The sequence below is a fragment of the Rhinoderma darwinii genome, chromosome 6, assembly GCF_050947455.1.
Source record: "Rhinoderma darwinii isolate aRhiDar2 chromosome 6, aRhiDar2.hap1, whole genome shotgun sequence".
Lineage (NCBI taxonomy): Eukaryota > Metazoa > Chordata > Amphibia > Anura > Rhinodermatidae > Rhinoderma > Rhinoderma darwinii.
Genome location: NC_134692.1, coordinates 25,482,889 through 25,508,730, shown reverse-complemented (window position 1 = coordinate 25,508,730; position 25,842 = coordinate 25,482,889). Strand labels below are relative to the sequence as shown.

Sequence of the window (25,842 nt, the reverse complement as noted above, 5' to 3'; positions counted from 1 at the left end):
ACGCTGTTTTCATTGCTACTGAACTCCGGAAGCAGCGTCAGTGCCGTAGGCCAGCGACACTGGCACCGGCAGAAAGTAGGATGGCGGTCAGAGTGACCCTTTGTAGAGATAGGTGCAGGTCCCAGAGGTGGGAGCCGAATCTATCAGACATTTTTCCCAAGGATGTGACCTAAACGTCCAAGATGGGAATTCCCCATTAAAGGGGTTATGTGGGGACCAAAAATGATTAGCAGTGTAGTCACTGCAGTATATGAGTACACTCGCTAATATACATTCCGGTCCTTAGTCGCAATGATTTTGAGATTTTTATAGCGCTGCCGGGGGAGCGGAAACCTAGTTGCACAGTCTTTTTTGGTGACGATACGACTCTTCGTCATGTGACCGGCCGTGCTGTACTCTATGTACGAGCAGGAGAATTAGTACAGCGAGTACATAGCCTACAGTGCGGCCGGTCACATGACGAAGAATCGTATCATCATCAAAGAAGGCTGTGCAACTAGACTTCCGGTCGTCCCCCCCCCCCCCCCGGCAGCGCTATAAAAATCTATGAAAATCTCAGAATCAGTGCGACGGGGGACCGGAATGTATATTAGCGAGTGTGCTCACATACTGCAGTGGGTACTCTACTAATAATTTTTGGTCCCCACGTAACCCCTTCCCGACATCTGACGTATCCATACGCCAAAGTCGAGTAGGGGAAGTATGGAGCGGGCTCACGGAGTGAACCCGCTTCATACGATGCCGGTGTCGGCTGTTTGTTACAGCCGACACCTCAGAGTAACTAGCGCGATCCCGCTCGTTTAACTCGTTAAATGCCGCGGTCAACAGAGACCGCAGCATTTAAATCGTTAGAAAGAGGGGGGCAACCCCCTCTTACAGCTCATCGCGCCCCCCGCAACGCAATCGCTGTGGGGGGGGCGATGGTTGCTACGGCTGCCTAGGGGCCTAATGAAGGCCCCCAGGTCCGCCATCTTTGTACACCTATTAAGCCCTGCCTCCGGGCTTAATAGATGCCTGTCAGAATCACTATATACTGCAATACATTAGTATTGCAGTATATCGTGCAAGCGATCTAACGATTGCTGGTTGAAGTCCCCTAGGGGGCTAATAAAAAAAGTAAAAATGAGTTAAATAAAGGTTTTTTTTGTGTAAAAAAAATAAAAATATTAACAGTTCAAAAAAACCCCCTTTTTCCATTTTCCCCCTAGAGCATAGTAAAAAAAAAAAAAAATAAACATAATTGGTATCGCCGTGTCCGTAAAAGTCTGAACTATTACAATATGTCATTATTTAACTCGCACGATGAACGCCGTAAAAAAAAATTGTAAACGCCAGAATCTCTATTTTTTTGTCACCTCATCTCCCACAAAAAATGAAATAAAAAGTGATCAAACCGTCGCATTTACACCAAAATGGTATTATTGAAAACTACAGCTTATCCCGCAAAAAATAAGCCCTCATACCACTTAATCGACGGAAAAATAAAAAAGTTATGGCTCTCAGAATTTGGCGACACAAAATACATTTTCTTTTTTACACTTTGGTTTTTACTTGTAAAAGTAGTAAAATATAGAAAAAACTATATATATTTGGTATCGCCGTAATCGTATTGACCCAGAGAATAAAGTTAACATGTTGTTTTAATTGCACAGTGAATTCCGTAAAAACGACGCGCAAAAAACAATGGAGGAATCGCTGGTTTTTTAATTTTCTACCCCACAAATAATTTTTTTCCTGTTTCCTAGTACATTATATGGCAAAATAAATGGTGCTACGAAAAACTACAACTCGTCCCGCAAAAATCAAGCCCTCATAGGACTATATCGACAGCAAAATAAAAAAAGTTACGGCTTTTGGAAGGTAGGGAGGAAAAACAAAAATGAAAATCTGAAAAGGGGCTGCGGCGGGCAGGGGTTAACTGGGTTTTTATTTATTTACTTATTTTACAAGATATGTCTCATCTCATTCTGCTGTGTAATATTGCTGCATTTATTACAAGTATTAGCGAAGAGATTTCTAGAGATAAAGAGGCCGCCTCAAGCCTGAACGCCTCAGGAGAGTCGGTCGGCAAACTCTTTGGAAATATCCACATGACAACAGATGACGCGTTTTTGTGGCCAATCAGAAAAATCCTGTGGCTGCCCGGCTGTCAGGGCCGTTGTGCGGGCGGGGACTTGCAGTCTATCTCCAAAGTGCTGGGAGGAGGGTGTTGTCTGTTGTTGTGAATGGTGCGGTCGGGTGGGTTTATAATGGGAGCCGGGTGGTTGCAGCGGCTGCGGTGCCTGGTGCTGATAGTGTGGACGGTTGTGCCAGGCTCTGCCTCGTCTCTGCACGGAGGTAACAGTATTACATTATATCTCTCACGTATGTTGTAGCTTGTGCGCTGCGCTGCCTCCACTTTCCTGCTTGCATGGTCTCCTGTAACTTGCACGCTCTTTGTGTTGTGTTTCTAGGTACAAATATAGTACAGGCGACTTTGTCATTTGGCCCTTCTGTTTTACATAGGACTGCTGGTAAACCAACTACAATGATATTATTTTACAGTTCTCACAATGCACTTCTTATCCAAGGGTTAAATGACCAATTCAGCTCTACTACATCACTGATAGAGAAGTCATGTCATGTTTGTAAGGATCAGAGGTTATGGTTGTGCTGGTCGGTTCCTGAGGTCACATAGAGCAGTGGAATGGGAAGGGTTAATGTGTCTGAGAACATGAAAGTTCTTACTGGCATATATAATAATATTATTTTATGATGTATGGGAAATCTGGTGTAATTCTATTTCGCCATGACCTTTATGTGTGGTTTGAATACTTCAGAAGCAATTGCAGACTTGACAATGGTGGCGTCGTGTGATATATCCAACTTTTTTTTTGTTTTTTTTATACGTGACGTATAGCTGAGTCATGTGCTCACCAAAAAAATCCAAATTAGGGCGTCCCCCCCCCCCCCCCCTGTTGTGTGTACACAAGTACGGTTCGTAATGTGACGTCCTGGGCATAGACAAGTTGCTGCATTATCGTAAATCCTGGACTATTGGACTGACATCTACTTCATCTACGAACATAACTTGTGTATACATGTGCAAGCACATACATACCGACAATGTGGGGAACGCCAGCGCTGATGTCCCGAGGTCCATAAGAGGTTCCTAAGCATTGTTTCCATGGGTCTGTACATCGCACCCGCCGCCAATGTCATATGACAGATTTGTGTGGTTTCCAGTCCATAGGGTGCTAGTCCACAAATGAACATAAACATTTAAATGCGACACGATATATAACGTATACTGCCCATGCCACTTACCGCTACTTTGTAGCGTTGTGACTTTGTAGATGGAGGACAATGGGGCAGATTGACTAAACTGGGTAAGATTTAGACAACGTGAACTTAGGCCCCATGCACACAACTATAGTTTTTTGTTTTTTTTTTGTCTGTGCTATACAAAGTTTTGCAGATGGGTCACAGACCTATTAATTTCTATGGCCCCATGCACACGAACGTGATCATGGATTCGTGTGGGGGCTGCCAATGTCAGGACAAGTCGTTTTACGGTCCGGTTTTGCGGCTTCACAAACTGGTGACATTTTTTTTTTGTTATGAATCCTGATGACACCCGATTCACAACAAAAGTTTTTTGTGGACAAATGGACCGCAACGGATCAGTGCTTTAATTGCATTAAAAAGAATTGAAATTTATCAGTTTTGTTATTTACAGAAGTTTACTGCCATTTTATTTGTTGTATGGCGAAGTTCAGTTGTGGTGCCACATTCCTCAATGCCCCACCCTTGAGTCCTCTTCTCACACCTTCTAAATGGTAATGCCCTGGAGATGATTCTGACAGCAGTGCCCGGCCTCGCCTGACACTGACGTGCCAGTAAATAACGACAATATGATGATGACGCCGGGTTCACACACACACACACACACACACACACACACACACACACACACACACACACACACACACACACACACACACACACACACACACACACCCTTCCTGGCCGAGGCTTCTTGTTCAGACTTGCCTTGTGTTTGCCGAGTGGTGGATATAAGGAGAAACACTATAGTAGTAATGACATGTGCTGTGCGTGTAACGTATAGAAGTACCGAGCTTGAAAAAGTGAAATAATCATTGCTGATATTCGTTGGGGTTCATAACTCTTGTGGGAAAGCATTAGTGTTGTTTCAGCAAATATCCAACCAGGTAAATCAATCAATAACCACCAAACTGAAGGCATGAAGCCGAATCGTGGTAATCGGAGCCTGGGTGGGGGGCAGAGCTCCTATAGAAAAGCAGCAGACTTTATTCGAACTGCATTGGGGGTTTAAGCACCCAGACCCCCATCTATATCATCGTCTAACGTGCCTCTATAGAATGTCAGAATATAGAAAATATGTACACACAACTGTCCACCGTGAAATAATTCTGGAGCATTTTTATCTTCGAACTCTGTTCTGCCATTCCTCTATTGTTCCTCCTGAAAATGTGTAAATAAATTGACAACTGGGTGTTACCATTTCCCATGTCCAGTAGGTGTGTGTCTCAAAACACTCTGGCACTGTCATATCAGAGCTGACAAGTTTAGTCTGTGTAGGGACTCACACTATTGACAAGGGGAATAGTAACATCAAGTTGTCAAATTTTTTTTTCCCATACATTTCCAGGAAGAATAATAGAGCAATGACAAAATGCAGAGTTCTAACTAAGGATTCTCCAGAATTGTTGTTTTATGGAGAATGCAAGAAGTTACTAAAAGCAGGGCGGTGACCGGTCCTATTTAAAGAAGTAATACAGTTTGCTAATCTGGTATTTAGAATTACACTTTACAATCAAGTTTACTGGGCATCAAAACCAATCATGGCACAATGTATATTTATAGGGGCAAATTTACTAACACTAGCGTTTCGTACGCCAGCCTGTCGCATTTGACCTTGGCCGCCCCCCCTCCCATAAGACATAAAATTTAAAAAAATTGCATTCTCACCTCACCGCTCCTCTTCGCTTCTCCCCTTAGGCTCTCACTACAGACCGCGACAAAATTCTGATGCCAAGCAGCATCCGTGCCGTTTATGCGACGCTGCGCTCAACGTCCTCAGTTCCACGTCACATACATCGTCCTGACGCTGCCCGGCATTAGTACATTGTATGAGCCGTAGCCTGTAGTGAGGGCCTGAGGGGGGTCTGCAGGGGAGGAGTAGTGAGGTAAGTATACATATATATAAGGCCTTATTCACACGAATGTGTATTACATCCGTGATACGCGTGTGAAAATCACGTGCGTTGCACGGACTTATGTTAGTGAATGGGGCTGTTCAGACAATCCGTGATTTTCATGCAGTGTGTGTCCGCTGCGTAAAACTCACAACATGTCCAATGCATGGCCATTTTTCGCGCATCACGCACCCATTGAAGTCAATGGGTGTGTGATAATGGCGTACGGCACACGGAAGCACTTCCGTGTGTCGCGCAACAGTAGATAAAGAAATGAAGGAAAAAATAAAAGCACTTCATTTATTTTTCAAAACCGTGTGTCATAAGTATGGCATATGTGTGAAAATCACGCAGCCAACACTGACACGGAAGTGCAACGTGCAAAAAAACGCTGCGTTTTTTGTGTGCGCAAAATGCACACGCTCGTGTGATTCCGGCCTAATTGTCCGATGGGGGTGTAAAGTACCTCTACTACCTTCCTATGCCCCACAGAACTAAATCTATAGATTTCCGCTTTAATTCACACCAGTTTTCTACGTCCATTATAATAACTTTGCCGGGTCGTGTTAAGTCTTTTGTTAAGCCACGCCCTATTTTTCCAAAAGTGGCAAGAGTAGCGTAATGTGCATTGAAATTTGCGCCTTGGTGTCTTTTTTGCAGCTTTTCTACGCCAGAAAACGTGACAAATTCCCCACATGGTATTTCAACAATAAAACCAGATTTAAACAGAAAATCTTTTCAAACCACCAATGAACGATCGTCGCGTTGGAACAGCATTTACGTTGCTAATGCCACCGCCCGCTGCGTTAATTTTTGCATCTATGGATTAAGATCCGTGATAAAAATTAGAGTTTGTGGTTAATCTTTTTATCAATTTACACTGGGCAGTTATTGTTACCATCGTTTGGAAACAAATTAATTGCATAATAATTTCCCAGGACAAGCGATTGTAACGATTACTGCTGTCTGTGGCACAGTCTGTAAGTGCTGGTAGCGACATTTACAGTTATAAAGGGCATTGCTGCCTAGCAACACTGACAACTCTTGCCCAGCGGAAGAAAGTTTACTGCTCGCTGGCAGCAATGATGCTAATGATGGAAATATCCATCACATTCTCACCTTTTGATTTTTTAACCCCTTCCCTCTTTAGCCACTTTTGACCTTCCTGACAGAGCCTCATTTTTCAAATCTGACATGTGTCACTTTATGTGGTAATAACTCCGGAATGCTTTCACCTATCCAAGCGATTCTGAGATTGTTTTCTCGTGACACATTGGACTTTATGTTACTGGCAAAATTTGCTCGATATGTTCAGTATTTAATTGTGAAAAACACCAAAATTTAGCGAAAAATTGCAAAAATTAGCATTTTTCTCAATTTAAATGTATCTGCTTGTAAGACAGGCAGTTATAATACACAAAATTGTTGCTAATTAACATCCCCCATATGTCTACTTTAGATTGGCATCGTTTTTTGAACATCCTTTTATTTTTCTATGACCTCACAAGGCTTAGAACTTTAGCAGCAATTTCTCACATTTTCAAGAAAATTTCAAAAGGCTATTTTTACAGGGGCCAGTTCAGTTGTGAAGTGGTTTTGAGGGCCTTATATATTAGAAACCCCAAAAAAGTCACCCCATTTTAAAAACTTCACCCCTCAAAGTATTCAAAACAGCATTTAGAAAATGTCTTAACCCTTTAAACATTTCACAGGAATTAAAGCAAAGTAGAGGTGAAATTTACAAATTTCATATTTTTCTGCAGAAATACATTTTTAATACAATTTTTTTTATAACACAGAAGGTTTTACCAGAGAAATGCAACTCAATATTTGTTGCCCAGTTTTTGCAGTTTTAGGAAATATCCCACATGTGGCCGTAGTGTGCTACTGGACTGAAACACCGGCCTCAGAAGCAAAGGAGCACCTAGTGGATTTTGGGGCCTTATTTTTGTTAGAATATATTTTAGGCACCATGTCAGGTTTGAAGGGCTCTTGCGGTGCCAAAACAGTCAAAATCCCCCAAAAGTGACCCCATCTGGGAAACTAGACACCTCAAGGAAATTATCTAGGGGTGTAGTGAGCATTTTCACCGCACAGGTTTTTTACAGAAATTATTGGAAGTAGGCCGTGAAAATTAAAATCAACATTTCTTCAAAGAAAATGTAGGTTTAGCGATTTTTTTTCTCATTTCCACAAAGACTAAAGGAGAAAAAGCACCGCAAAATTTGTAAAGCAATTTCTCCCGAGTAAAACAATACCTCACATGTGGTAATAAACGGTTGTTTGGAGACACGGCGTGGCTGAGAAGGGAAAGAGCGCCATTTGGCTTTTGGAGTTCACATTTAGCAGGAATGGTTTGCGGAGGCCATGTCACATTTACAAAGCCCCTGAGGGGACAAAACAGTGAAAACCCCAAACAAGTGACCCCATTTTGGAAACTATACCCCTTGAGGAAATTATCTAGGGGTATAGTGAGCATTTTGACCCCACAGGTTTTTTGCAGAAATTTTTGCAAGTAGGCTGTGAAAATGAAAATCTACATTTTTTCAAATAAAATGTAGGTTTAGCTAATTTTTTCTCATTTCCAGAAGGACTAAAGGAGAAAAAGCACCACAAAATTTGTAAAGCAATTTCTCCCGAGTAAAACAATACCCCACATGTGGTAATAAACGGCTGTTTGGACACACGGCAGGGCTTAGAAGGGAAAGAGCACTATTTGACTTTTTGAGATCACATTTAGCAGGAATGATTTGCGGAGGCCAGGTCACATTTGCAAAGCCCCTGAGGGGACAAAACAATGAAAACGCCCAAAAAGGGACTCCATTTAGGAAACTACACCTCTTGAAGAATGCATCTAGGGGTGTAGTGAGCATTTTGACCCCACAGATGTTTCATAGAATTTATTAGAATTAGGCAGTGAAAATAAAAACAGTCCTTTTTCTTCAATAAGACATAGCTTTAGCGCAAATTTTTTCATTTTCTCAACAAATAAAGGAAAAAAAAGAACCCAACATTTGTAAAGCTATTTCTCCCGAGTACGGCAATACCCCATATGTGGTCATAAACTGCTGTTTGGGCAAACGGCAGGGCTCAGAAGGGAAGGACCGCCATTTGGAGTGCAGATGTTGCTGGATTGGTTTCTGGGCACCTGTGGGCCCAAAACAGTGGAAACCCCCCAGAAGTGACCCCATTTTGTAAACTACACCCCTCAATGCATTTACCAAGGGGTGTAGTAAGCATTTTAACCCTGCAGGTGTTTTGTAGAAATTAGTGTGCGCTCAATGTTGCAGAGTGAAAATGGGATTTTTTTCCATAGATATGCCAATATGTGGTGCCCGGCTTGTGCCACCATAACAAGACAGCTCTCTAATTATTATGCGGTGTTTCCCGGTTTTAGAAACACCCTACATGTGGCCCTAATCTTTTGTCTGGACATATGACAGGGCTCAGAAGTGAAGAGTACCATGCGGAGTGGAGGCCTAATTTGGCGATTTACAAAGTATTGGTTCACAACTGCAGAGGCTCAGATGTGAAATAATAAAAAGAAACCCCTGATAAGTGACCCCATTATGGAACTGCACCCCTCAAGGCATTTATTAAGGGGTGTAGTGAGCATTTTCACCCCACAGGTCTTTTCCATAAATGAATGCGCTGCGGATGGTGCAAATTAAAAATTTATATTTTTCCCTAGATATGCCATTCAGTGGCAAATATGTCATGCCCAGCTTATGACGCTGGAGACACACACCACAAAAATTGTTAAAAGGATTCTCACGGGTATGACGGTGCCATATATGTTGAAGGAAACTGCTGTTTGGGCACGCTGTAGGGTTCAGGGCCGAGGGAGCACCATTTGGCTTTTGGAGAGCGGATTTTGCTTGGTACTATATTTGTTTGAGTATTGCTGGTGTTTTATAATGTGGGGGTACATGTAAGCGGGGCGGAGTATATAAGGGGCATAGTCAGGTGGTATAAAAAAATAAAAATAATCCATAGATGTGTGTTACGCTGTGAAGCAATCCTTTCTGCACAGGCCGGTGTCGCACTGATAAATGGTGTCATTTCTTATCCCCCTTTTGGTCCACACTCCGCGCCTTTGTAGTTTGGGGAATTTTGCTGGGAAAGTATTATCCTGGTATAATACGGGCACCGTCGCTTCCATCGGATATGATTGGGCCCTCCCTTCCTGGTTCCCTAATTTTAGGTCCTTGATAAATCGCCTCTTGAAACAGAAGAAATGTTCTCCTCGGGCACAACTGCATATTTTTTTATTTCCTGACTTATTGGAGCCATAACTAATTTTATTTTTCATAGACGTAGCGGTATGAGGGCTGGTTTGTTGCGGGACGAGCTGTAGTTATTATTGGTACCATTTTGGGGTACATGTGACTTTTTGATCACCTTTTATCCTATTTTTTGGGATGCCAGGTAAACCAAAAAACGCAATTCTGGCACAGCTTTTTTTGGTTTTTTTTTATACAGAGTTCACCACGCATTATAAACTACATGTTACCTTTATTCTGCGGGTCAGTACGATTCCGGCGATACCTCATTTATAGAACTTTTTTATGTTTTACAACTTTTTGCACAATAAAATTACTTTTGTAAAAAGAATGTATTTTTTCTGTCGCCAAGTTGTGAGAACCATAACGTTTTAATTTTTTTGTCGACGGAGCTGTGTGAGGGCTTGTTTTTTGCGGGACGAGCTATAGTTTTTATAGGTACCATTTTTGGATACGTGCGACTTTTTGATCACTTTTTATTGTAATATTTGTAGGGCAAAGTGACTAAAAAACAAACTCTGGTAACGTTTTTTACGGGTTTTTTTTACGCTGTTCACCGCGTGCAATAAATAATATAATATTTTGATACCTCCGGTCGTTACGGTCGTGGCGATACCAAATACATATGGTTTATTATTATTTTTCAATAATAAAGGACTTGATAAGAGTAAAAGGGGGATTGTGTGTTATTTGATTACTTGAAACTTTTATTGTTTTCAAACTTTTATTTTTTGCACTTTTTTTTACACTTTTTTATACTTTTTTTACACTTTTTCTCAAGTCCCACTAGGGGACTTGAAGGTCCAACGGTCAGATTTATTTTTTTCTAATACATTGCACTACCTATGTAGTGCAATGTATTAGATCTGTCAGTCATTCACTGACAGCAAGCCGTTTAGGCTTCGCCTCCCGGCGGGGCCTAAATCGGCTTCCGTAATGGCAGAGCAGGAGACCATTGTGTCTCCTGTTGCCATAACAGCAGTCGCCAGTCCCGATTGCCTGTCAGGGCTGGCGATCTGCTTGTAACCGCTACGATGCAGCAATCGCTTTCGATTGCTGAATCGAAGGGGTTAATGGCAGGGATCGGAGCTAGCTCCGGTTCCTGCCGTTACAGGTGGATGTCAGCTGTACAGTACAGCTGACTTCCACCGCTGATGACGCCGGATCAGCTCCTGACCCGGCGCCATCTTGCCGGCAGCTACGGAAGCCGATCAGGCTCCGCCGCCGGGCGGATCTTGACCGGCTTCGGTGCTAGGCAGACCGGGAGGCCAGTATTAGGCCTCCGGTTGCCATTGCAGCCACCGGAACCCCGGCAATTTCATTACTGGGGTTCCGATGAGCTGCAAACACCTTAAGTGCAGCGATCGCGTTTGAGCGCTGCACTTAAGGGGTTAATGGCGCGGATCGAAGCTAATTTCGGTCCCCGCCGTTACAGTCGGATGTCAGCTGTAAGATACAGCTGAGATCCGGTGATGATGGGACCGGCTCAGCTTCTGAGCCGGTGCCAAACGTTTGACGTACATGTACGGCAAGATGCGGGAAGTCAGTACTTTCCATGACGTACATGTACGTCAAATGTCGGGAAGGGGTTAAACCACCAATCGCTAAGGTGTCTGTAAATTATTTATTACGTGTTGAATCTTCCAGGCCCCACAAGGGTGATCCCCCCCCCCCTGGTGGCCAGGACCCGCAAGGGTGATCCCCCCCCCCTGGTGGCCAGGTCCCGCAAGGGTGATCCCCCCCTGGTGGCCAGGTCCCGCAAGGGTGATCCCCCCCTGGTGGCCAGGTCCCGCAAGGGTGATCCCCCCCTGGTGGCCAGGTCCCGCAAGGGTGATCCCCCCCCCCTGGTGGCCAGGTCCCGCAAGGGTGATCCCCCCCCCCCCTGGTGGCCAGGTCCCGCAAGGGTGATTCCCCCCCCTGGTGGCCAGGTCCCGCAAGGGTGATCCCCCCCCTGGTGGCCAGGTCCCGCAAGGGTGATCCCCCCCCTGGTGGCCAGGTCCCGCAAGGGTGATCCCCCCCCTGGTGGCCAGGTCCCGCAAGGGTGATCCCCCCCCTGGTGGCCAGGTCCCGCAAGGGTGATCCCCCCCCTGGTGGCCAGGTCCCGCAAGGGTGATCCCCCCCCTGGTGGCCAGGTCCCGCAAGGGTGATCCCCCCCCTGGTGGCCAGGTCCCGCAAGGGTGATCCCCCCCCTGGTGGCCAGGTCCCGCAAGGGTGATCCCCCTGGTGGCCAGGTCCCGCAAGGGTGATCCCCCTGGTGGCCAGGTCCCGCAAGGGTGATCCCCCTGGTGGCCAGGTCCCGCAAGGGTGATCCCCCTGGTGGCCAGGTCCCGCAAGGGTGATCCCCCTGGTGGCCAGGTCCCGCAAGGGTGATTCCCCCTGGTGGCCAGGTCCCGCAAGGGTGATTCCCCCTGGTGGCCAGGTCCCGCAAGGGTGATTCCCCCTGGTGGCCAGGTCCCGCAAGGGTGATTCCCCCTGGTGGCCAGGTCCCGCAAGGGTGATTCCCCCTGGTGGCCAGGTCCCGCAAGGGTGATTCCCCCTGGTGGCCAGGTCCCGCAAGGGTGATTCCCCCTGGTGGCCAGGTCCCGCAAGGGTGATTCCCCCTGGTGGCCAGGTCCCGCAAGGGTGATTCCCCCTGGTGGCCAGGTCCCGCAAGGGTGATTCCCCCTGGTGGCCAGGTCCCGCAAGGGTGATTCCCCCTGGTGGCCAGGTCCCGCAAGGGTGATTCCCCCTGGTGGCCAGGTCCCGCAAGGGTGATTCCCCCTGGTGGCCAGGTCCCGCAAGGGTGATTCCCCCTGGTGGCCAGGTCCCGCAAGGGTGATTCCCCCTGGTGGCCAGGTCCCGCAAGGGTGATTCCCCCTGGTGGCCAGGTCCCGCAAGGGTGATTCCCCCTGGTGGCCAGGTCCCGCAAGGGTGATTCCCCCTGGTGGCCAGGTCCCGCAAGGGTGATTCCCCCTGGTGGCCAGGTCCCGCAAGGGTGATTCCCCCTGGTGGCCAGGTCCCGCAAGGGTGATTCCCCCTGGTGGCCAGGTCCCGCAAGGGTGATTCCCCCTGGTGGCCAGGTCCCGCAAGGGTGATTCCCCCTGGTGGCCAGGTCCCGCAAGGGTGATTCCCCCTGGTGGCCAGGTCCCGCAAGGGTGATTCCCCCTGGTGGCCAGGTCCCGCAAGGGTGATTCCCCCTGGTGGCCAGGTCCCGCAAGGGTGATTCCCCCTGGTGGCCAGGTCCCGCAAGGGTGATTCCCCCTGGTGGCCAGGTCCCGCAAGGGTGATTCCCCCTGGTGGCCAGGTCCCGCAAGGGTGATTCCCCCTGGTGGCCAGGTCCCGCAAGGGTGATTCCCCCTGGTGGCCAGGTCCCGCAAGGGTGATCCCCCCCTGGTGGCCAGGGCCCACAGCCAACTTCTGATTTTCTATATCCTCTCTTATTTCATTTTGCATAATATTTGTATTAAACTCCCACATTATTTTTCTCTGTAGACCACACGTTTGAAATTCTCCACGATCAGTCCAATAAGTGCCTTACAGCGGAGAATGATCGGCTATCCATCGCAAATTGCTCGCAAACCAATAATTCATTCTGGAAATGGGGCTCCGGTCATCGTCTCTTCAACCTGGGAACTCAAAAGTGCCTTGGAGTTGACGTTTCTAAACCTCAGGATCCTGTGAAGTTGGACTCTTGTGACTCCACGCTAATGTTGTGGTGGCGTTGTGAAGGTCGCAGTGTGTCTGGTGCCTCCGGATATGGACTAAGTGTAAAGAATAAAAGTGTCACTGTAACAATGAAGACCAAGGATGAATGGAGACAGAACGGGAAAGCCGAGGCAATATGTGATATTCCTTACCATGGTATGTGGGGTTATTTGGGGTTATAGATAAATATTTTTATTCAGATCAGAAATGTTAAAATAATTTAAAAAGAGACCGTACAGATATACTGTCTAATGAGTGGGTGAACGCAGGACTTTACCAATACTTTGCACTTGCTTTTGATTCATACCTTACTATTTATATATGTTGGTTTTTTTTAGGTCTGGTGTTTGCTGTATTATATGGTTTCTACTTTGATATTTTTTTATGCACTTGCACTTTATCAGCAATATGTATCATGTGTAATCTCAATTACGCGGTATCATGCGTGATGATTTCCGTTTTTACTGATATCAGTTCTGACAGACCAGTTTTATTTTTTCTCCTTTCACTTATAATGGATCTGTCCTGTTTCTGTTAGGTATAATTTTTTTTTCCTGCTGGAAACAATACAGCATACTACGCTACTCTGACCGTCAATAAACTACTCAAGCCTGATGGGAAAAAACTAACGGAGGTGTGAACAAAGTCTTATCTATATTGTTGGCGATACACAGTCTCATTTCTTGGTATAACTATATTGTTTATTTTTGAATTTAATAAGTTAAAGGAAGTTTTGTGTAACTTTGGTCCAGCACAGGGTATATAATTTCCAGTGAATTTTAACAGACAGGTTTTTTCTTTGTTTGGGATAGTTGACAGCTTTTGTTGCCAAAATATATTTGAAATTGGGGTAGAGAATTTGGCAAGAACGTCCCAAATACAACTTTTACATCACATCTGCTACCAGCACTGTGTTTTATAATATAATGTGACTCCCTAATCCTTTATCTCTGTTCCGTCTTCTGTGGGAGATTCCAGATTATCTAGCACTTCTGTGCCAGAAACCATTACTTGTCTGATCGGATTCTAGATTAAATCTATCTGGACAAAATCAGGTCGCCACAGTAACTCGAAAATCCGCGGGTCTTGCTTCCTGCCCCTTAATTCGGCGGCCAAGTTCTTTCATCTGGTGCTGATTTACATGGAGTTGGATGCGGTCACTGACAACATCAAGCTCCATCTCTCCTAGCAGAAGCCACCAAAAACCTATAATGACAAAGCTGTACGCGCCTCCTGCATTGGTCACTGATAATAGATGCAGGAAGCTACGTACAGCAGCTTACAATAGGGCGGTGCTCTGCTGTGATCAGAAGGGGGAGCCTGCTGTGACTACTGGAGGAAGTTTTTTTTTTTTTTTGTTTTTTTTTTTCTTCTCTCTAATGGCTGTCACACGGTTATATTAAAATGAATGTACCTCTATGGGGCTATTCACACGGCAGTTTGTTTTTTGTCGTTTTTTGTTTTGTTTTTTTTTTAACGGACCGTGTGAACGGCCTGTGAAAAAATAGGATGTGTCCTTTTTCTGCACGTTTTCACTGATCTTTCAATAGACAAGTCTATGAGGGATCTGTGAAAATGGGTCCTGCACAGATGCAAATCGGTGGTGAAAAACGAGTGTTTTTCACGTTCGATTTGCCACCCGTTTGTATTAATAAGCCCTTACAGTGGCATCCATCACCAATAGACTATTATAGGATATGTTTAACAGATACGTTTTTTTTACAGGATCCCGTTGTATGGAATAGTGAAAATTACTACACTATTCCATACCTCAAAAAAATGGTATACTGACTTACAGATGTTTTTTTTAACATGGGAGTCTATGGGCGAAGGATTGCTGACAGATGCCTTTTGCCCGTAGACTTCCGTGTTAAAAAAAAACAAAAACGTTTAACATATACATTTTTTTACTGGATGACTTTTGACGTATATTTTAACTTTCGAGTGTGAGCGTGTAACGGATGGTGCCTGTCAATATACTTTCAAAAAAAATAAAAAATTATTACATGTTTGTTTAACATCTCGCCCCCATACATCCTGGCTAATTTATAGAGAAAGTAAGGGAGGACACTTCTGTATACCAGCCCGACGGATTCTAAAAATGACACTCTTTTGGCCTCTGTCATGCTAATGGAGCCCTATGGGCACGTTTAGCGTGTACATCGGGAGCTTTCCTGGCGTACGTCACAAACATCTGATTTCTATAGGGGAGCCAGACCATTGTCCGATGGACAGTTTTCATGTTTCCGATGCTGTTGCATTGTTTTTTTTCCCCTGAATTTCTCTGGCAGCCTCCTCTGCAGACTCTGTACGGGGTGATCTTGTATGTTTACAGATCGTTTTTTATTGCCTGCACCTTAGTACTGTTGTCAGTTTTGTTAGAAGTCTATATATGTGTGGGTGCGTTTTATTTATTGCTTAGAAAACTTTTGTTCGCAAGCTTTTTGTCTCCGGTGCGCTGTTTATAAGTTGTTTTCAGGAGGTTTGTGCTTTACCTTGATTTGCGGTTTATGCTTAATAAACTATAGTCACAGGCAGGCTGCGGCTAGATTAGTATATAAGTGATGAGGGCGATAAACTTTGTTCTGGATGTATTTAGCACTGTGCATTTTGTAGCTAAAAAGTTTTCTTGCACAACTTACGGTGACATTTTGGTTCAGTTCAAGTGTTGTATTTTGTGCCCAAAACAGTATAGGGTCAGTTCACACTGAGTTTTTTGATGCGGAAACCGCGCCAAAAAACGTCCGAAAATGCCTCCCATTGATTTCTGCAAGCCGGAAAAAGAAGGGACATGCCCTATCTTCGAGCATTTACATCTCTGACCTCCCATTGACATCAATGGGAGGCAGAGAAAGCGTATTTCACTGTGTTTTTTGCCCATGACGCTCAATGGCCGCGGGCAAAAAACGCAGCGAAAATCGTCGTGCAGGCAGAGCAAAATCTGCCTCAAAATTCCAAAACGGAAATTTGAGGCAGAATTTCTGCCTGCAAAAAACTCTGTGTGAACCCAGCTCCTCCCCCTTTAGGATCCATATTCAAAAGGTGCAATCTATGAACGCAATCTTAAAGTGAATGTTTACCATTTAGTACCCTGTTATATTATGGTCTAAACTTATGTACCCATTGATTTCTTAATGTGTGTTCATGTCGGCCGGGACTTTTTATTTTTTGATACAGAGCTGCAAATCCTCCTGCATAGAATCAGAGTAAATGGTAATTTATTTATTTATTTTTTTTGGCTACCTTCAACCACCACTGGAGGGAGCTTATCGTCTACAGTTTTATTATGTTCATTGTATAAACTATATGCTCTAAGCTCCTTCTAGTGGCAGCTGCAGTCCGCCAGAGTTTTAGCATTTAAACTGTCGAGGAAATGGCTGTATAGTCATAAAAAGTTGAACAAAGGTGAACCTGTACTTAGAAATCGATCTCCACCCCAACACTTAGCGTGTTTATGGTAAACAAAGGGCACTTCAACAATTAGACATTTTTGGGTGGATCTACTTTAATTATACATATTTCATTACGGGTCAGGACCAGGTCCAAGGTGTTCCATCTACAACCGGAAATCTTAGGGTATGTTCACATGATGGGTTTTGCAGGTGGATTCCAGCGCAAAATTCCGCCTCCCATTTATTTGAATGGGAGTCGGAGGCTTCTTTTTCCTGGTAGCTGATTAACGCAACTTATGCAGAATTCTCTTCTTCGTCCAGACCTACCTCTTGTGATGACGTTTCATCCCATGTGATCGCTGCAGCTAATCACCGGCAGCAGTGGTCACATGGGATAAAACGTCACCCCAGGAGGCAGGTCTGCAGGACATCAGAGGGTATGTGTTTTTGTTTTTTTTAGGTGCTCTACGGACATTTCGGCCGAAAAACTGCATCACAATTTAATGCATTTTTTCGGCTAGAATTCACTGTAAACGCTAGGGCGTATTCCGGCCCTGTGTGCACGTAGCCTTAGGCTGGATTTACACAAGACAGATTTTGTTGCAGAAATATTCTGTAAATGAAAATCTGTTCCATTCATCTGAATGGGGTAGTTTCAGCAACAGGTGTGTGGATTTTAGATGACTTTAACTGATTTTCCAGAAAATTTCTGCAACAAAATCTGCCACATGTGACTGCACCCTAAGGCCCTGTTCACATAGAGTATTTTGCAGACAGGAAAAAAAAAAAAAGTCTCAAAATTCCTTCAGCCATTGAGCTTCATGGGTAAACGCTGCGAAAAACGCTTTTTCTGCATCCCATTAATTTCAATGGGAGGTAAGAGGCGGAACAGTGTGCGGCGCCTCCGCTTCTTATTGAAATCAATGGGAGACGGTTGCAGAGATTTTTTGGCGCTGATTCAGACTCCGTTTTACGCTTCAAAATCGGCGCCAAAAAATTGTGAGAACTGGACCTTAGGCTGGTTTTCCATATAGCGTAAACGCTGCAGTATTTCTGCAAGGGAATTCTGTGCCTGTGCGATCAGTCACGTACGTGCATGTCATAATGCGGGAAGGGGTTAACTATCCTGAGTTTAAGAGGCTCTGTCACCACATTCTAAGTGGCCTATCTTGTACATAATGTGATCGGCGCTGTAATGTAGATCACAGCAGTGGTTTTTATTTAGAAAAATGATCATTTTCGATGGAGTTATGACCTATATTAGCTTTATGCTAATGACTTTCTTAATGGCCAAGTGGGCGTGTTTTAGTTTTTGACCAAGTGGGCGTTGTACAGAGGAGTGTATGACGCTGACCAATCGGCGTCATATACTTCTCTCCATTCATTTACACAGCACATAGCAATATAGCTATATCGCTATGTGCAGCCACATACACACACTATAACATTACTGCAGTGTCCTGACAATGAATATACATTACCTCCAGCCAGGACGTCATGTGTATTCAGAATCCTGACCACTTCTCTGTGATTTACAGCACGGCACAGCGAGATCTTGCTGTGAATGACCGCTTACAGCGTAATCTCGCGAGACTACGCCTGCTATGCTGTAAATCTCACAGATGCTAGACATGTCAGGATTCTGAATACACATCACGTCCTGGCTGGGGGTAATGTATATTCATTATCCGGACACTGCAGTAATGTTATAGTGTGTTTATGTGGCTGCACATAGTGATATAGCTATATCGCTAGTGCTGTGTAAATGAATGGAGAGAAGTGTATGACACTGATTGGTCAGCGTCATACACTTCTCTGTACAACATATAGTAAAACACGCCCAGTTGTCCATTAAGAAAGTCATTCGCATAAAGCTAATATAGGTCATAACTCCGTCAAAAATTATCGTTTTTATAAATAAAAAACTGCTGTAATCTACATTACAGCGCCGATCACATCATGTACAATATAGGCCACTTATAATGTGGTGACCGAGACTCTTTAAACTGGGTGAAACTGACGAGCCAAAACTGCTATGCACTCTGATACATGCACACGTTGTGTATTTTGCTGCGGAAAATACATCGGAAATTCGCAAGTAAGAAATGCACCTAATCGTGCGGTTTTGATGCATTTTTCGGTGCGTTTTCATGCTGCGGGTTTTGTTGCGATTTTCCTCTGCACTAGGCAGATACAACTCGCAAGTGGAAATGCACTGTAAATGGAGATGCTGCGGATTATAAAATACGCACTGCAGGTCAATTTCCATCCCGAAAAAAAATACTGCAGCGTGTAAATGAGATTTCCTCTAATTTTTGACTATACTGGCACTTTAATTTGCTGCGGATTTGCCGCACGTAATACGCGTCGATTGCATTGGGCCTTAGGCCTTGTTCACACAGTGCAGATTTTGCATGCATTTTTTTTAAGCCAAAAACAGAATTGGATCCAGGAGAGCAGACCTATTATTCCTTCCTTTTTATATTTCGCTTTTGCTCCTGGTTTCGGCTTGAAATATTCGTGCAAAATGTGCAGTGTGTGAACATGATCTTACGTAAACTGCAAGCCCATATGTGGAATGAGGAACCTGTAACATTTGTTTTCCCTTCCTTTTTATGCTTTAATATTATTTTTCAATCACAAGGTATTTTCTAAAAATAGAAATGTTTTGCAAAATAATTCTATGCAGTATACCATGAAGGTCATAGCTGGGAAATCATGGGCTCTATGCCAAATCTTATACCTAGGAATATATACAATGCAATGTACTCCATCATTAATCCTACAAGGATTCCTCTAGAAAACCATTCCTTATCTTCTATCACATGACTGTATTGAGAGCACAAAAGAAAAAAGTTTATGTCCACACTCTAGGGCCTTGTTCACATAGTGCAGTTTTTTTATGTAGTTTTTGAAGCCAAAATCAGGAGTAGCTCATAAAGGGAGAGTAAGAATATAGGAAAGATTATACTTTTCTCTCTTTGAGTCCACTCCTGGTTGTGGCTTCAAAAACTGCACTGTGTGAATATACCCTAATATATACTAATTACTAACCAGGTTAGGCCTCCTGCACACGACCGTGTTTTTGCGTCCACAATTCATCCACAAAAATGCTGTTGAATTGCGGACCCATTCATTCCTATGGGCTCATGCACACGACTGTGGTTTCCACAGTCCGTGCATTGGCCGGGAGCCCGGATTTGCGGGCCGGGCTCATTGAAATCAATGTGTGCACAGTCCGTGAATTGCAGATGACACTCCGCGGCCGTCCGTGCTGTAATCGCTGGCCATGCACACGGTTACGGCCGTGTGTGTGAGGTCTTACAAGCAGCAATAAATTAATAGCCGTGTAAAGAAGTGACTTGTTGCCTGGCCTTTTCCATAAAGTGATCTAAAATGTAAGTGAGGTCAGTGACACCCATCCTCTTTTTAAGTAGATTTCGTCTGTAATTGCGGATCCATTCATTTCTATTGACCACGGACACCTTCCCGTATATTTGCGGGAAGGTGTCCGGGCCATAGAAAGCCTCTGCACAAGATGGGACGTGTCTTATCTGTTGCTTTTTACGGACCGTGCTCCCATACTTTTTTATGGGAGCACAGGCTGAAAATTTGGGTGGCTGTCCCGAGCCGGTCGTGCCCGTAATCGCAGACCGTGATTACGGGCATGGCTGTGTGCGTGAGGCCTTACTTCTGGGTCCTATGGCTGCTGCTGAAGTAAACCTTTTATGCATTTAGAAGTTAAATTCTACGTGCGAAGTATGGGGGGGAGAGTTTGTGCTGTACCCCTTTAATTATTTTTTTTTTTTTAATAAGACTGGTACATATACCTGAGATGAAGACTAAGGCCTCGTTCACACATTGCAAATTGGGTAAGTATTTTGGATCATTATTTGTAAACCCAAACCAGCACTGGATCCAAAACACTGAGGAAATATAATGGAAATATTTATACTACTTCTCTTTGGCTTTAAAATACTGATGTAAAATACTGTCCAAGTGATCTGCAATGTGTGAATGAGGCTGAAACTGCTGAAAGCTTCAGTGTTATTTAGCAACTGTTGGTAGATGCTGCATAACACTATTTCTTGGCAACTGCTTTACCTTTTGATGTGTGTGTAGGAGCGTGGTTATGGTTGAGTTAAGGGACAAGAGTAGGGAGTGGAACTTGTACAACATACAACACTGCAATAACATTCCTGCTCCCACCCCCTTAGACGCTGTTCACACAAGAGTTTGCAGGCAGAAAAAAATCTGCCTGTACTTTCTTGCGGCGGGTTTCCATAAAGTGCCTATTGAGCTACTCTGGTAAAAAACACTGGGAAAAATGCTTTCTCTGCCTCCCATTGATTTTAATCTGAGGTCAGTCGAAACCGTGGCAAGAAAGAACATGCCGCTTTTTTTCCCCCCATGAGCAGCTAAAAGACGTTTTTTTTGTTGCTGATTCCGACGTGGTTTCCGCTTCAAAATTAGCGCCAAAAATACGCAGTGTGAACTGGCCCTTAAATTACAACTATCCTGATCGTTCCAAAAAATAAAACCCTTACTGCAATGGTACTGCATCTGTAGATGTGCAGTGCAGCTGCGGTCCCGAAATTTTTTGTGTAACCTGCATATTTTGTATCTTCTCACCTCTGCTGGGTTCTGTAAGTGTACGTTTTCTATCTTAAGTGGGTGGGTTTTTCCTGGTGTGCTGCATGAGCTGTTCTGAGTGCTCTGTGCCAATTGGATGTCTTGATCCACCCCCCCTCATAACCCTCCTCCTTTATTGTCTTTTAATTTATACCTCCCCACTTTATACAGTGCCCACTTTTTATCAAATTTTTTTTTTTTGTCCGTCTTTGCTTTTTATATGCCGTTTTTTTGGGGTTTTTTTTTAACTGAAAAATGTATTGGGATTAATAAAGTAAAGGGGTTGGAAAGGCATGGTTGTGTTCTTCCAAAAACCGCCCCACTCTTGTCCATAGGCTGTGTCTGGTATTGCAGCTCAGTCCTATTTATTTCAGTAGAACTCGGCTACAATATCAGATGCAGCTCATGGACAAGAGTAGCATGGTTTCTGGGAGCAGCAATATTTTTATATTCCTGGCAGCCTGCAACCACCACTAGAGGGAGCTTCGGAGTATAGTGCATACTATTTATATACTGAACGCAATAGCGAAACCGTATGCAGTAAGCTCCACCTAGTGGCTGTAGTCAGCCAGAATTGTATTATTTAAGGGGGTTATACAAGATTTTAAAATTGATGGCCTATTTTTAGGATCAGCCATCAATAATCGGTGGGGGTCTGACTCTCGGCAGGCCCGCCGATAAGCTGCTTGAAAGGGCCGCAGCGCTCACGCAGCACACATCCTTACTTTTGTAGTGGCTGTGCAAGGTATTGCAGCGTTGACCCGTTCAGGTGATTGGGACGGTGCTGCACTACCTTGCATAGCCGCTATGACTGTAACTACGTGTGCAAGTACAAACGAAAATGATAACAATAAAGAGACTGCAGCGCTCGTACGATTGCCACGGCCCCTTCAAACAGCTGATCCACGGGGATGACGGGAGTCGGACTCCACTGATCTAATATTGATGGACTAAGGATAGGCCAGCAATTTTAACGTCCCAGATAACCCCTTTAAATCTATGTGTATACGTATTATTTGAAGTTGTGTATTAGAAGCACAGTGCTCCGACTACAGTAAAGACATAGTAAGAAATGAAAAGGGGTTTAAACCAAGAATGGGGGACTTGCCATTCCTCCCTTTTGGGACCCGTGGGTTTTGCAGCAATTCCCACCGATCAGGCATTTATAGCATAGCCAATTGATGTTCCATTTAAAACCATAATTGCCATGTACTAAATGCCTGAAACTCCTGAGCTGCCAGCTTCCATATATAGTATGTAGACTGCTAATACATTCCAGATCATGAGCCCAAACTGGAGCGGTCGCCCTTTCTTCCACTGCCGCTACTTTGCCTGCGTGCAATCTTCACTGTAGTTCTAACCTTCTTTTCATGAATCAGGAGGGCCTGGATGAGCAGTACTGGGGGCCCTGCAGATAGTGCAGTCTTGCATATGTACATATGAAAATTGAACAATGGTGGTTATACATTCTTATTTTTTTTTGCAGTATATAAGTGGTCGAGCTTTAACGTAAGTCCTAATAATTTTTTTTCTCTGCTCTTCTTTTAGTTGTGTATACAACCGGGAGGAATTCTTCTGGAAAACCCTGTGAATTTCCTTTCCTTTATAAGGGGAACTGGTATCACGACTGTGTCTACGATGATGATGAAGATCAGGAGTGGTGTGCGACCTCTCTAAACTTTGATGACAATGTTCTTTTGGGAAACTGCTTAAAGCCAGGTTAGATGGATTTCTCTCCTCAATGTAGACATCTGGGTACCAGTCTTTTCATTGCTAGGGGCCCCTGTGAAGTCCATGTGCTGTAATGGGGCATTATGTACATTGGTTGTCTTCACGAGACAACTCCTTTAACCCTATTAGGGGGCAGCTATTTTGGACCGAAGGACGCAGAATTTTTTTATTTTTTTTCTTCCATTGCTGAAGAAAATGCCACAACTTTTTTAACATTCTTCCATCAAAGTGGCCATATAAAGACTTGCCTTTTGCAGGACAAGGTTTTTTGTTTTTTTTGGGCGCATAATTTATTGTATAACTTTTTATTAACTTTTTTTGGGGGGGGGGGGGTAAGAAAAAAAACAGCATTTTCCCAATTGTTTTTTTTGTTTTGCTTATATGGAATTCACTATGCGGTATAAATAACATGACCACTTTATTTATTCTGTGGGCCGCTCCGATTAAATTAATACCGAATGCATATTTTTCTATTTTTGCGTGGTGCCGATGGGGTGACAGATGGAGCCCCCTCCCGCTGTCTAACAACTTAGATACTGCAGTCAGCATTGACTGTGGCACCTATGTGGTTAAACGGACGTGATCAGAGTTCTCTACAGCTGATGCCCGCAAACGATAGCGCCGGCTCCGTTCCTGAGCACTTGCCATAATAGCGCTGCATTAACTACCTTCCCACTGCGACATAACAGTACATGGCAGGACGGGAAGGGTCTAAGGTCAGAATTCAACTTTTTTCTTTTCCTTTTTCGTGTTCTGGACCCAGAGGTTTGTACTTTCTAGGACATGCTGTTGTTTCATTGACCACATGTAAAAAAAGATTGCGGGTTTCACATTCTGTTCTGAAGTTGTGGTTTCCCTTGCAAGCATTTGCTAGAACTGAATAGCAAAAAAATGTAGTAAGGCCCCATGCACACGACCCTAAAAAAAATATCCGTAATTGCGGACCGTAACACCCGTTCAGTTCTATTGGCCAGGGACACCTTTCCGTATCGGTTTGCCGTGATTACAGGCACGGCCGTGTGCATGAGGCCTAAAACCAGGTACATACAAGAAATTCTGCAACCAGTTAGTCCCGTCTCATGTTAATTTGCAACTAAAGGGGTTATCCGGGGAATAAAAATTGTTAACCGTTTAATATTATCAGAAAAATACATCTCCATTACTAATAGTGTCATTTTGAATTCCATTCTGAATCACGAATTGAGGACCCCGTGACGTGGTGCCGGAATCCCTGTAGTTTTCTATCAAGTGATGACGCTCCAACACTGTCACATGGGGCTGAGGGCTTGCTCCCCCTTCCGCTTGGTGTCGGTGTGTCATCGATCACATGACCACTTCGTCTCCATTTCTAAGGCAGCCCTCTTCCTACTCCTGTCATTCTCGGCCAGGCAGCGTGAGAGCGCATGCGCCATCCACCTCCTCTCAATTTGCATGCTCCAGACCTTCTAGGGGATCCTGGGATGTGTCGTTTTTCAGTGACAATGGAAAATCCGCTCAAAAAGTGATATGCTACTTCCTTTTACAAGGTGTTTTTTTTAAAAATTCGGCAGCGTAAAAAATATGCCTCGTGAACGGCACCGTGTATTTCCCATTGAAATCAATGGGAAACTGTTTGCAGGCTTATTTCAAGTGTATTTCGGAGCGTTAATGCTACAAAATTAGACTGAAAAAAAGCCTTGTGAACATACCCTTATTTAGTCCTTCACCGCCGTTCTCCATTGAGCCAATGTATATACTGTATTTTTGTCACTATGGACACCGCATCCATTGAGGCCTAGTTCATACACGGGCCAATGTAAACCAGCGGCGATGGACAACTATGTAATTTTAATTGCAAGCATATACGATTTTCTCCTTTTTTATTCTTGTAATGTTTTTCCAAAATTTTTTTTATCGTACAGTTTTGTACAGTCTACCATAGTCGGGGGATTTGTCTGGTTCAGACAAACCCCTTTGAAACCGGAACATATCCCAGAGGGAGAGTAAAAGGATAAAACTTCCCAAACAAATTCCTGTATGGATGATCTACCATTAAATTCAATGTATGAATTTGGCGTAAGCGGGGACAGCCAGCTGCTACAAGAAATTTGAAGAAAGATATTATATATTGGTGTTATTTGGGGTTACAACGCTTTTAACTTACTATGTTCCTTCTGTAGTGAGCGGCTGTAATGGCTCCTGGATCCAGAATTCAGATCTCCAGCAATGCTACCAGTTTAATGCCAACTCTGTCCTGAAGTGGAAGGAAGCGTATTTGTCTTGTCAAAGCCAGGGTGCCGATTTATTGAGCATATCCAGTCCAGAGGAGTTAAATTTTATCACTGGTGAGTACTGTTGAAGCAATCATGGCCCAAAATATATTAGACTGAAATTTTAGACGCTCACTCAGGGAACTTATCAGATCCAAATCTTAGGATATATCGGAGAGACACAGAGACCCTGCTTGTATGCTAAAACATACTCCTCTGACCATTATTGATCAAACAATTACAATAATATCTTTCAAAAAGGGTATAGGCGTGAGGTTAACCAATCGGAGGCAATGTGACAATAACTCTGATTCATCCAATAGCATACAATGAGAATATTTCATATTGAGCCAATCACAGACATACAATACATTTCAAATGTAAAACTAGAATTCTCATGAAACCGATGTTACACCGTCTCTGCACCTTCTATCCACATTGCCAGTTGAGCATCCAATAGCCTTTGCCCTGTTCTCTCCTACTAAATGTATCCTTATTTTCTCCAGGCCAGAGTGAACTATTATCTCACTCCTCTTCATTCGCTATGAAGACGTTTTTCATAGAATTGCAACCCCCCAAGGTCAAACACACACCGTCCGCAGCAAACTTTAGGCTAAGAACTCAGAGACATATAGCTAGCTGAAAAACCTAA

At 44.0% G+C, this 25,842-nt stretch overlaps 1 protein-coding gene across 2 annotated transcripts in view; it reads left to right on the top strand.

Moving 5' to 3' along the window:
* Window positions 1–2,156: 2,156 nt before the first annotated feature.
* The window catches only part of LY75 (lymphocyte antigen 75), a 79,394-nt gene continuing 55,708 nt past the window's right edge, over window positions 2,157–25,842 (top strand). The window contains exons 1-4 of one of the 2 annotated variants that reach the window (XM_075829346.1): window positions 2,157–2,337; window positions 12,974–13,342; window positions 22,759–22,929; window positions 25,101–25,265. In XM_075829346.1, the coding sequence (XP_075685461.1) occupies window positions 2,226–2,337; window positions 12,974–13,342; window positions 22,759–22,929; window positions 25,101–25,265 (817 nt within the window). In that variant the 5' untranslated portion in view covers window positions 2,157–2,225. The remainder of the gene's footprint in view (window positions 2,338–12,973; window positions 13,343–22,758; window positions 22,930–25,100; window positions 25,266–25,842) is intronic. The other variant, XM_075829347.1, reaches the window with a different exon arrangement.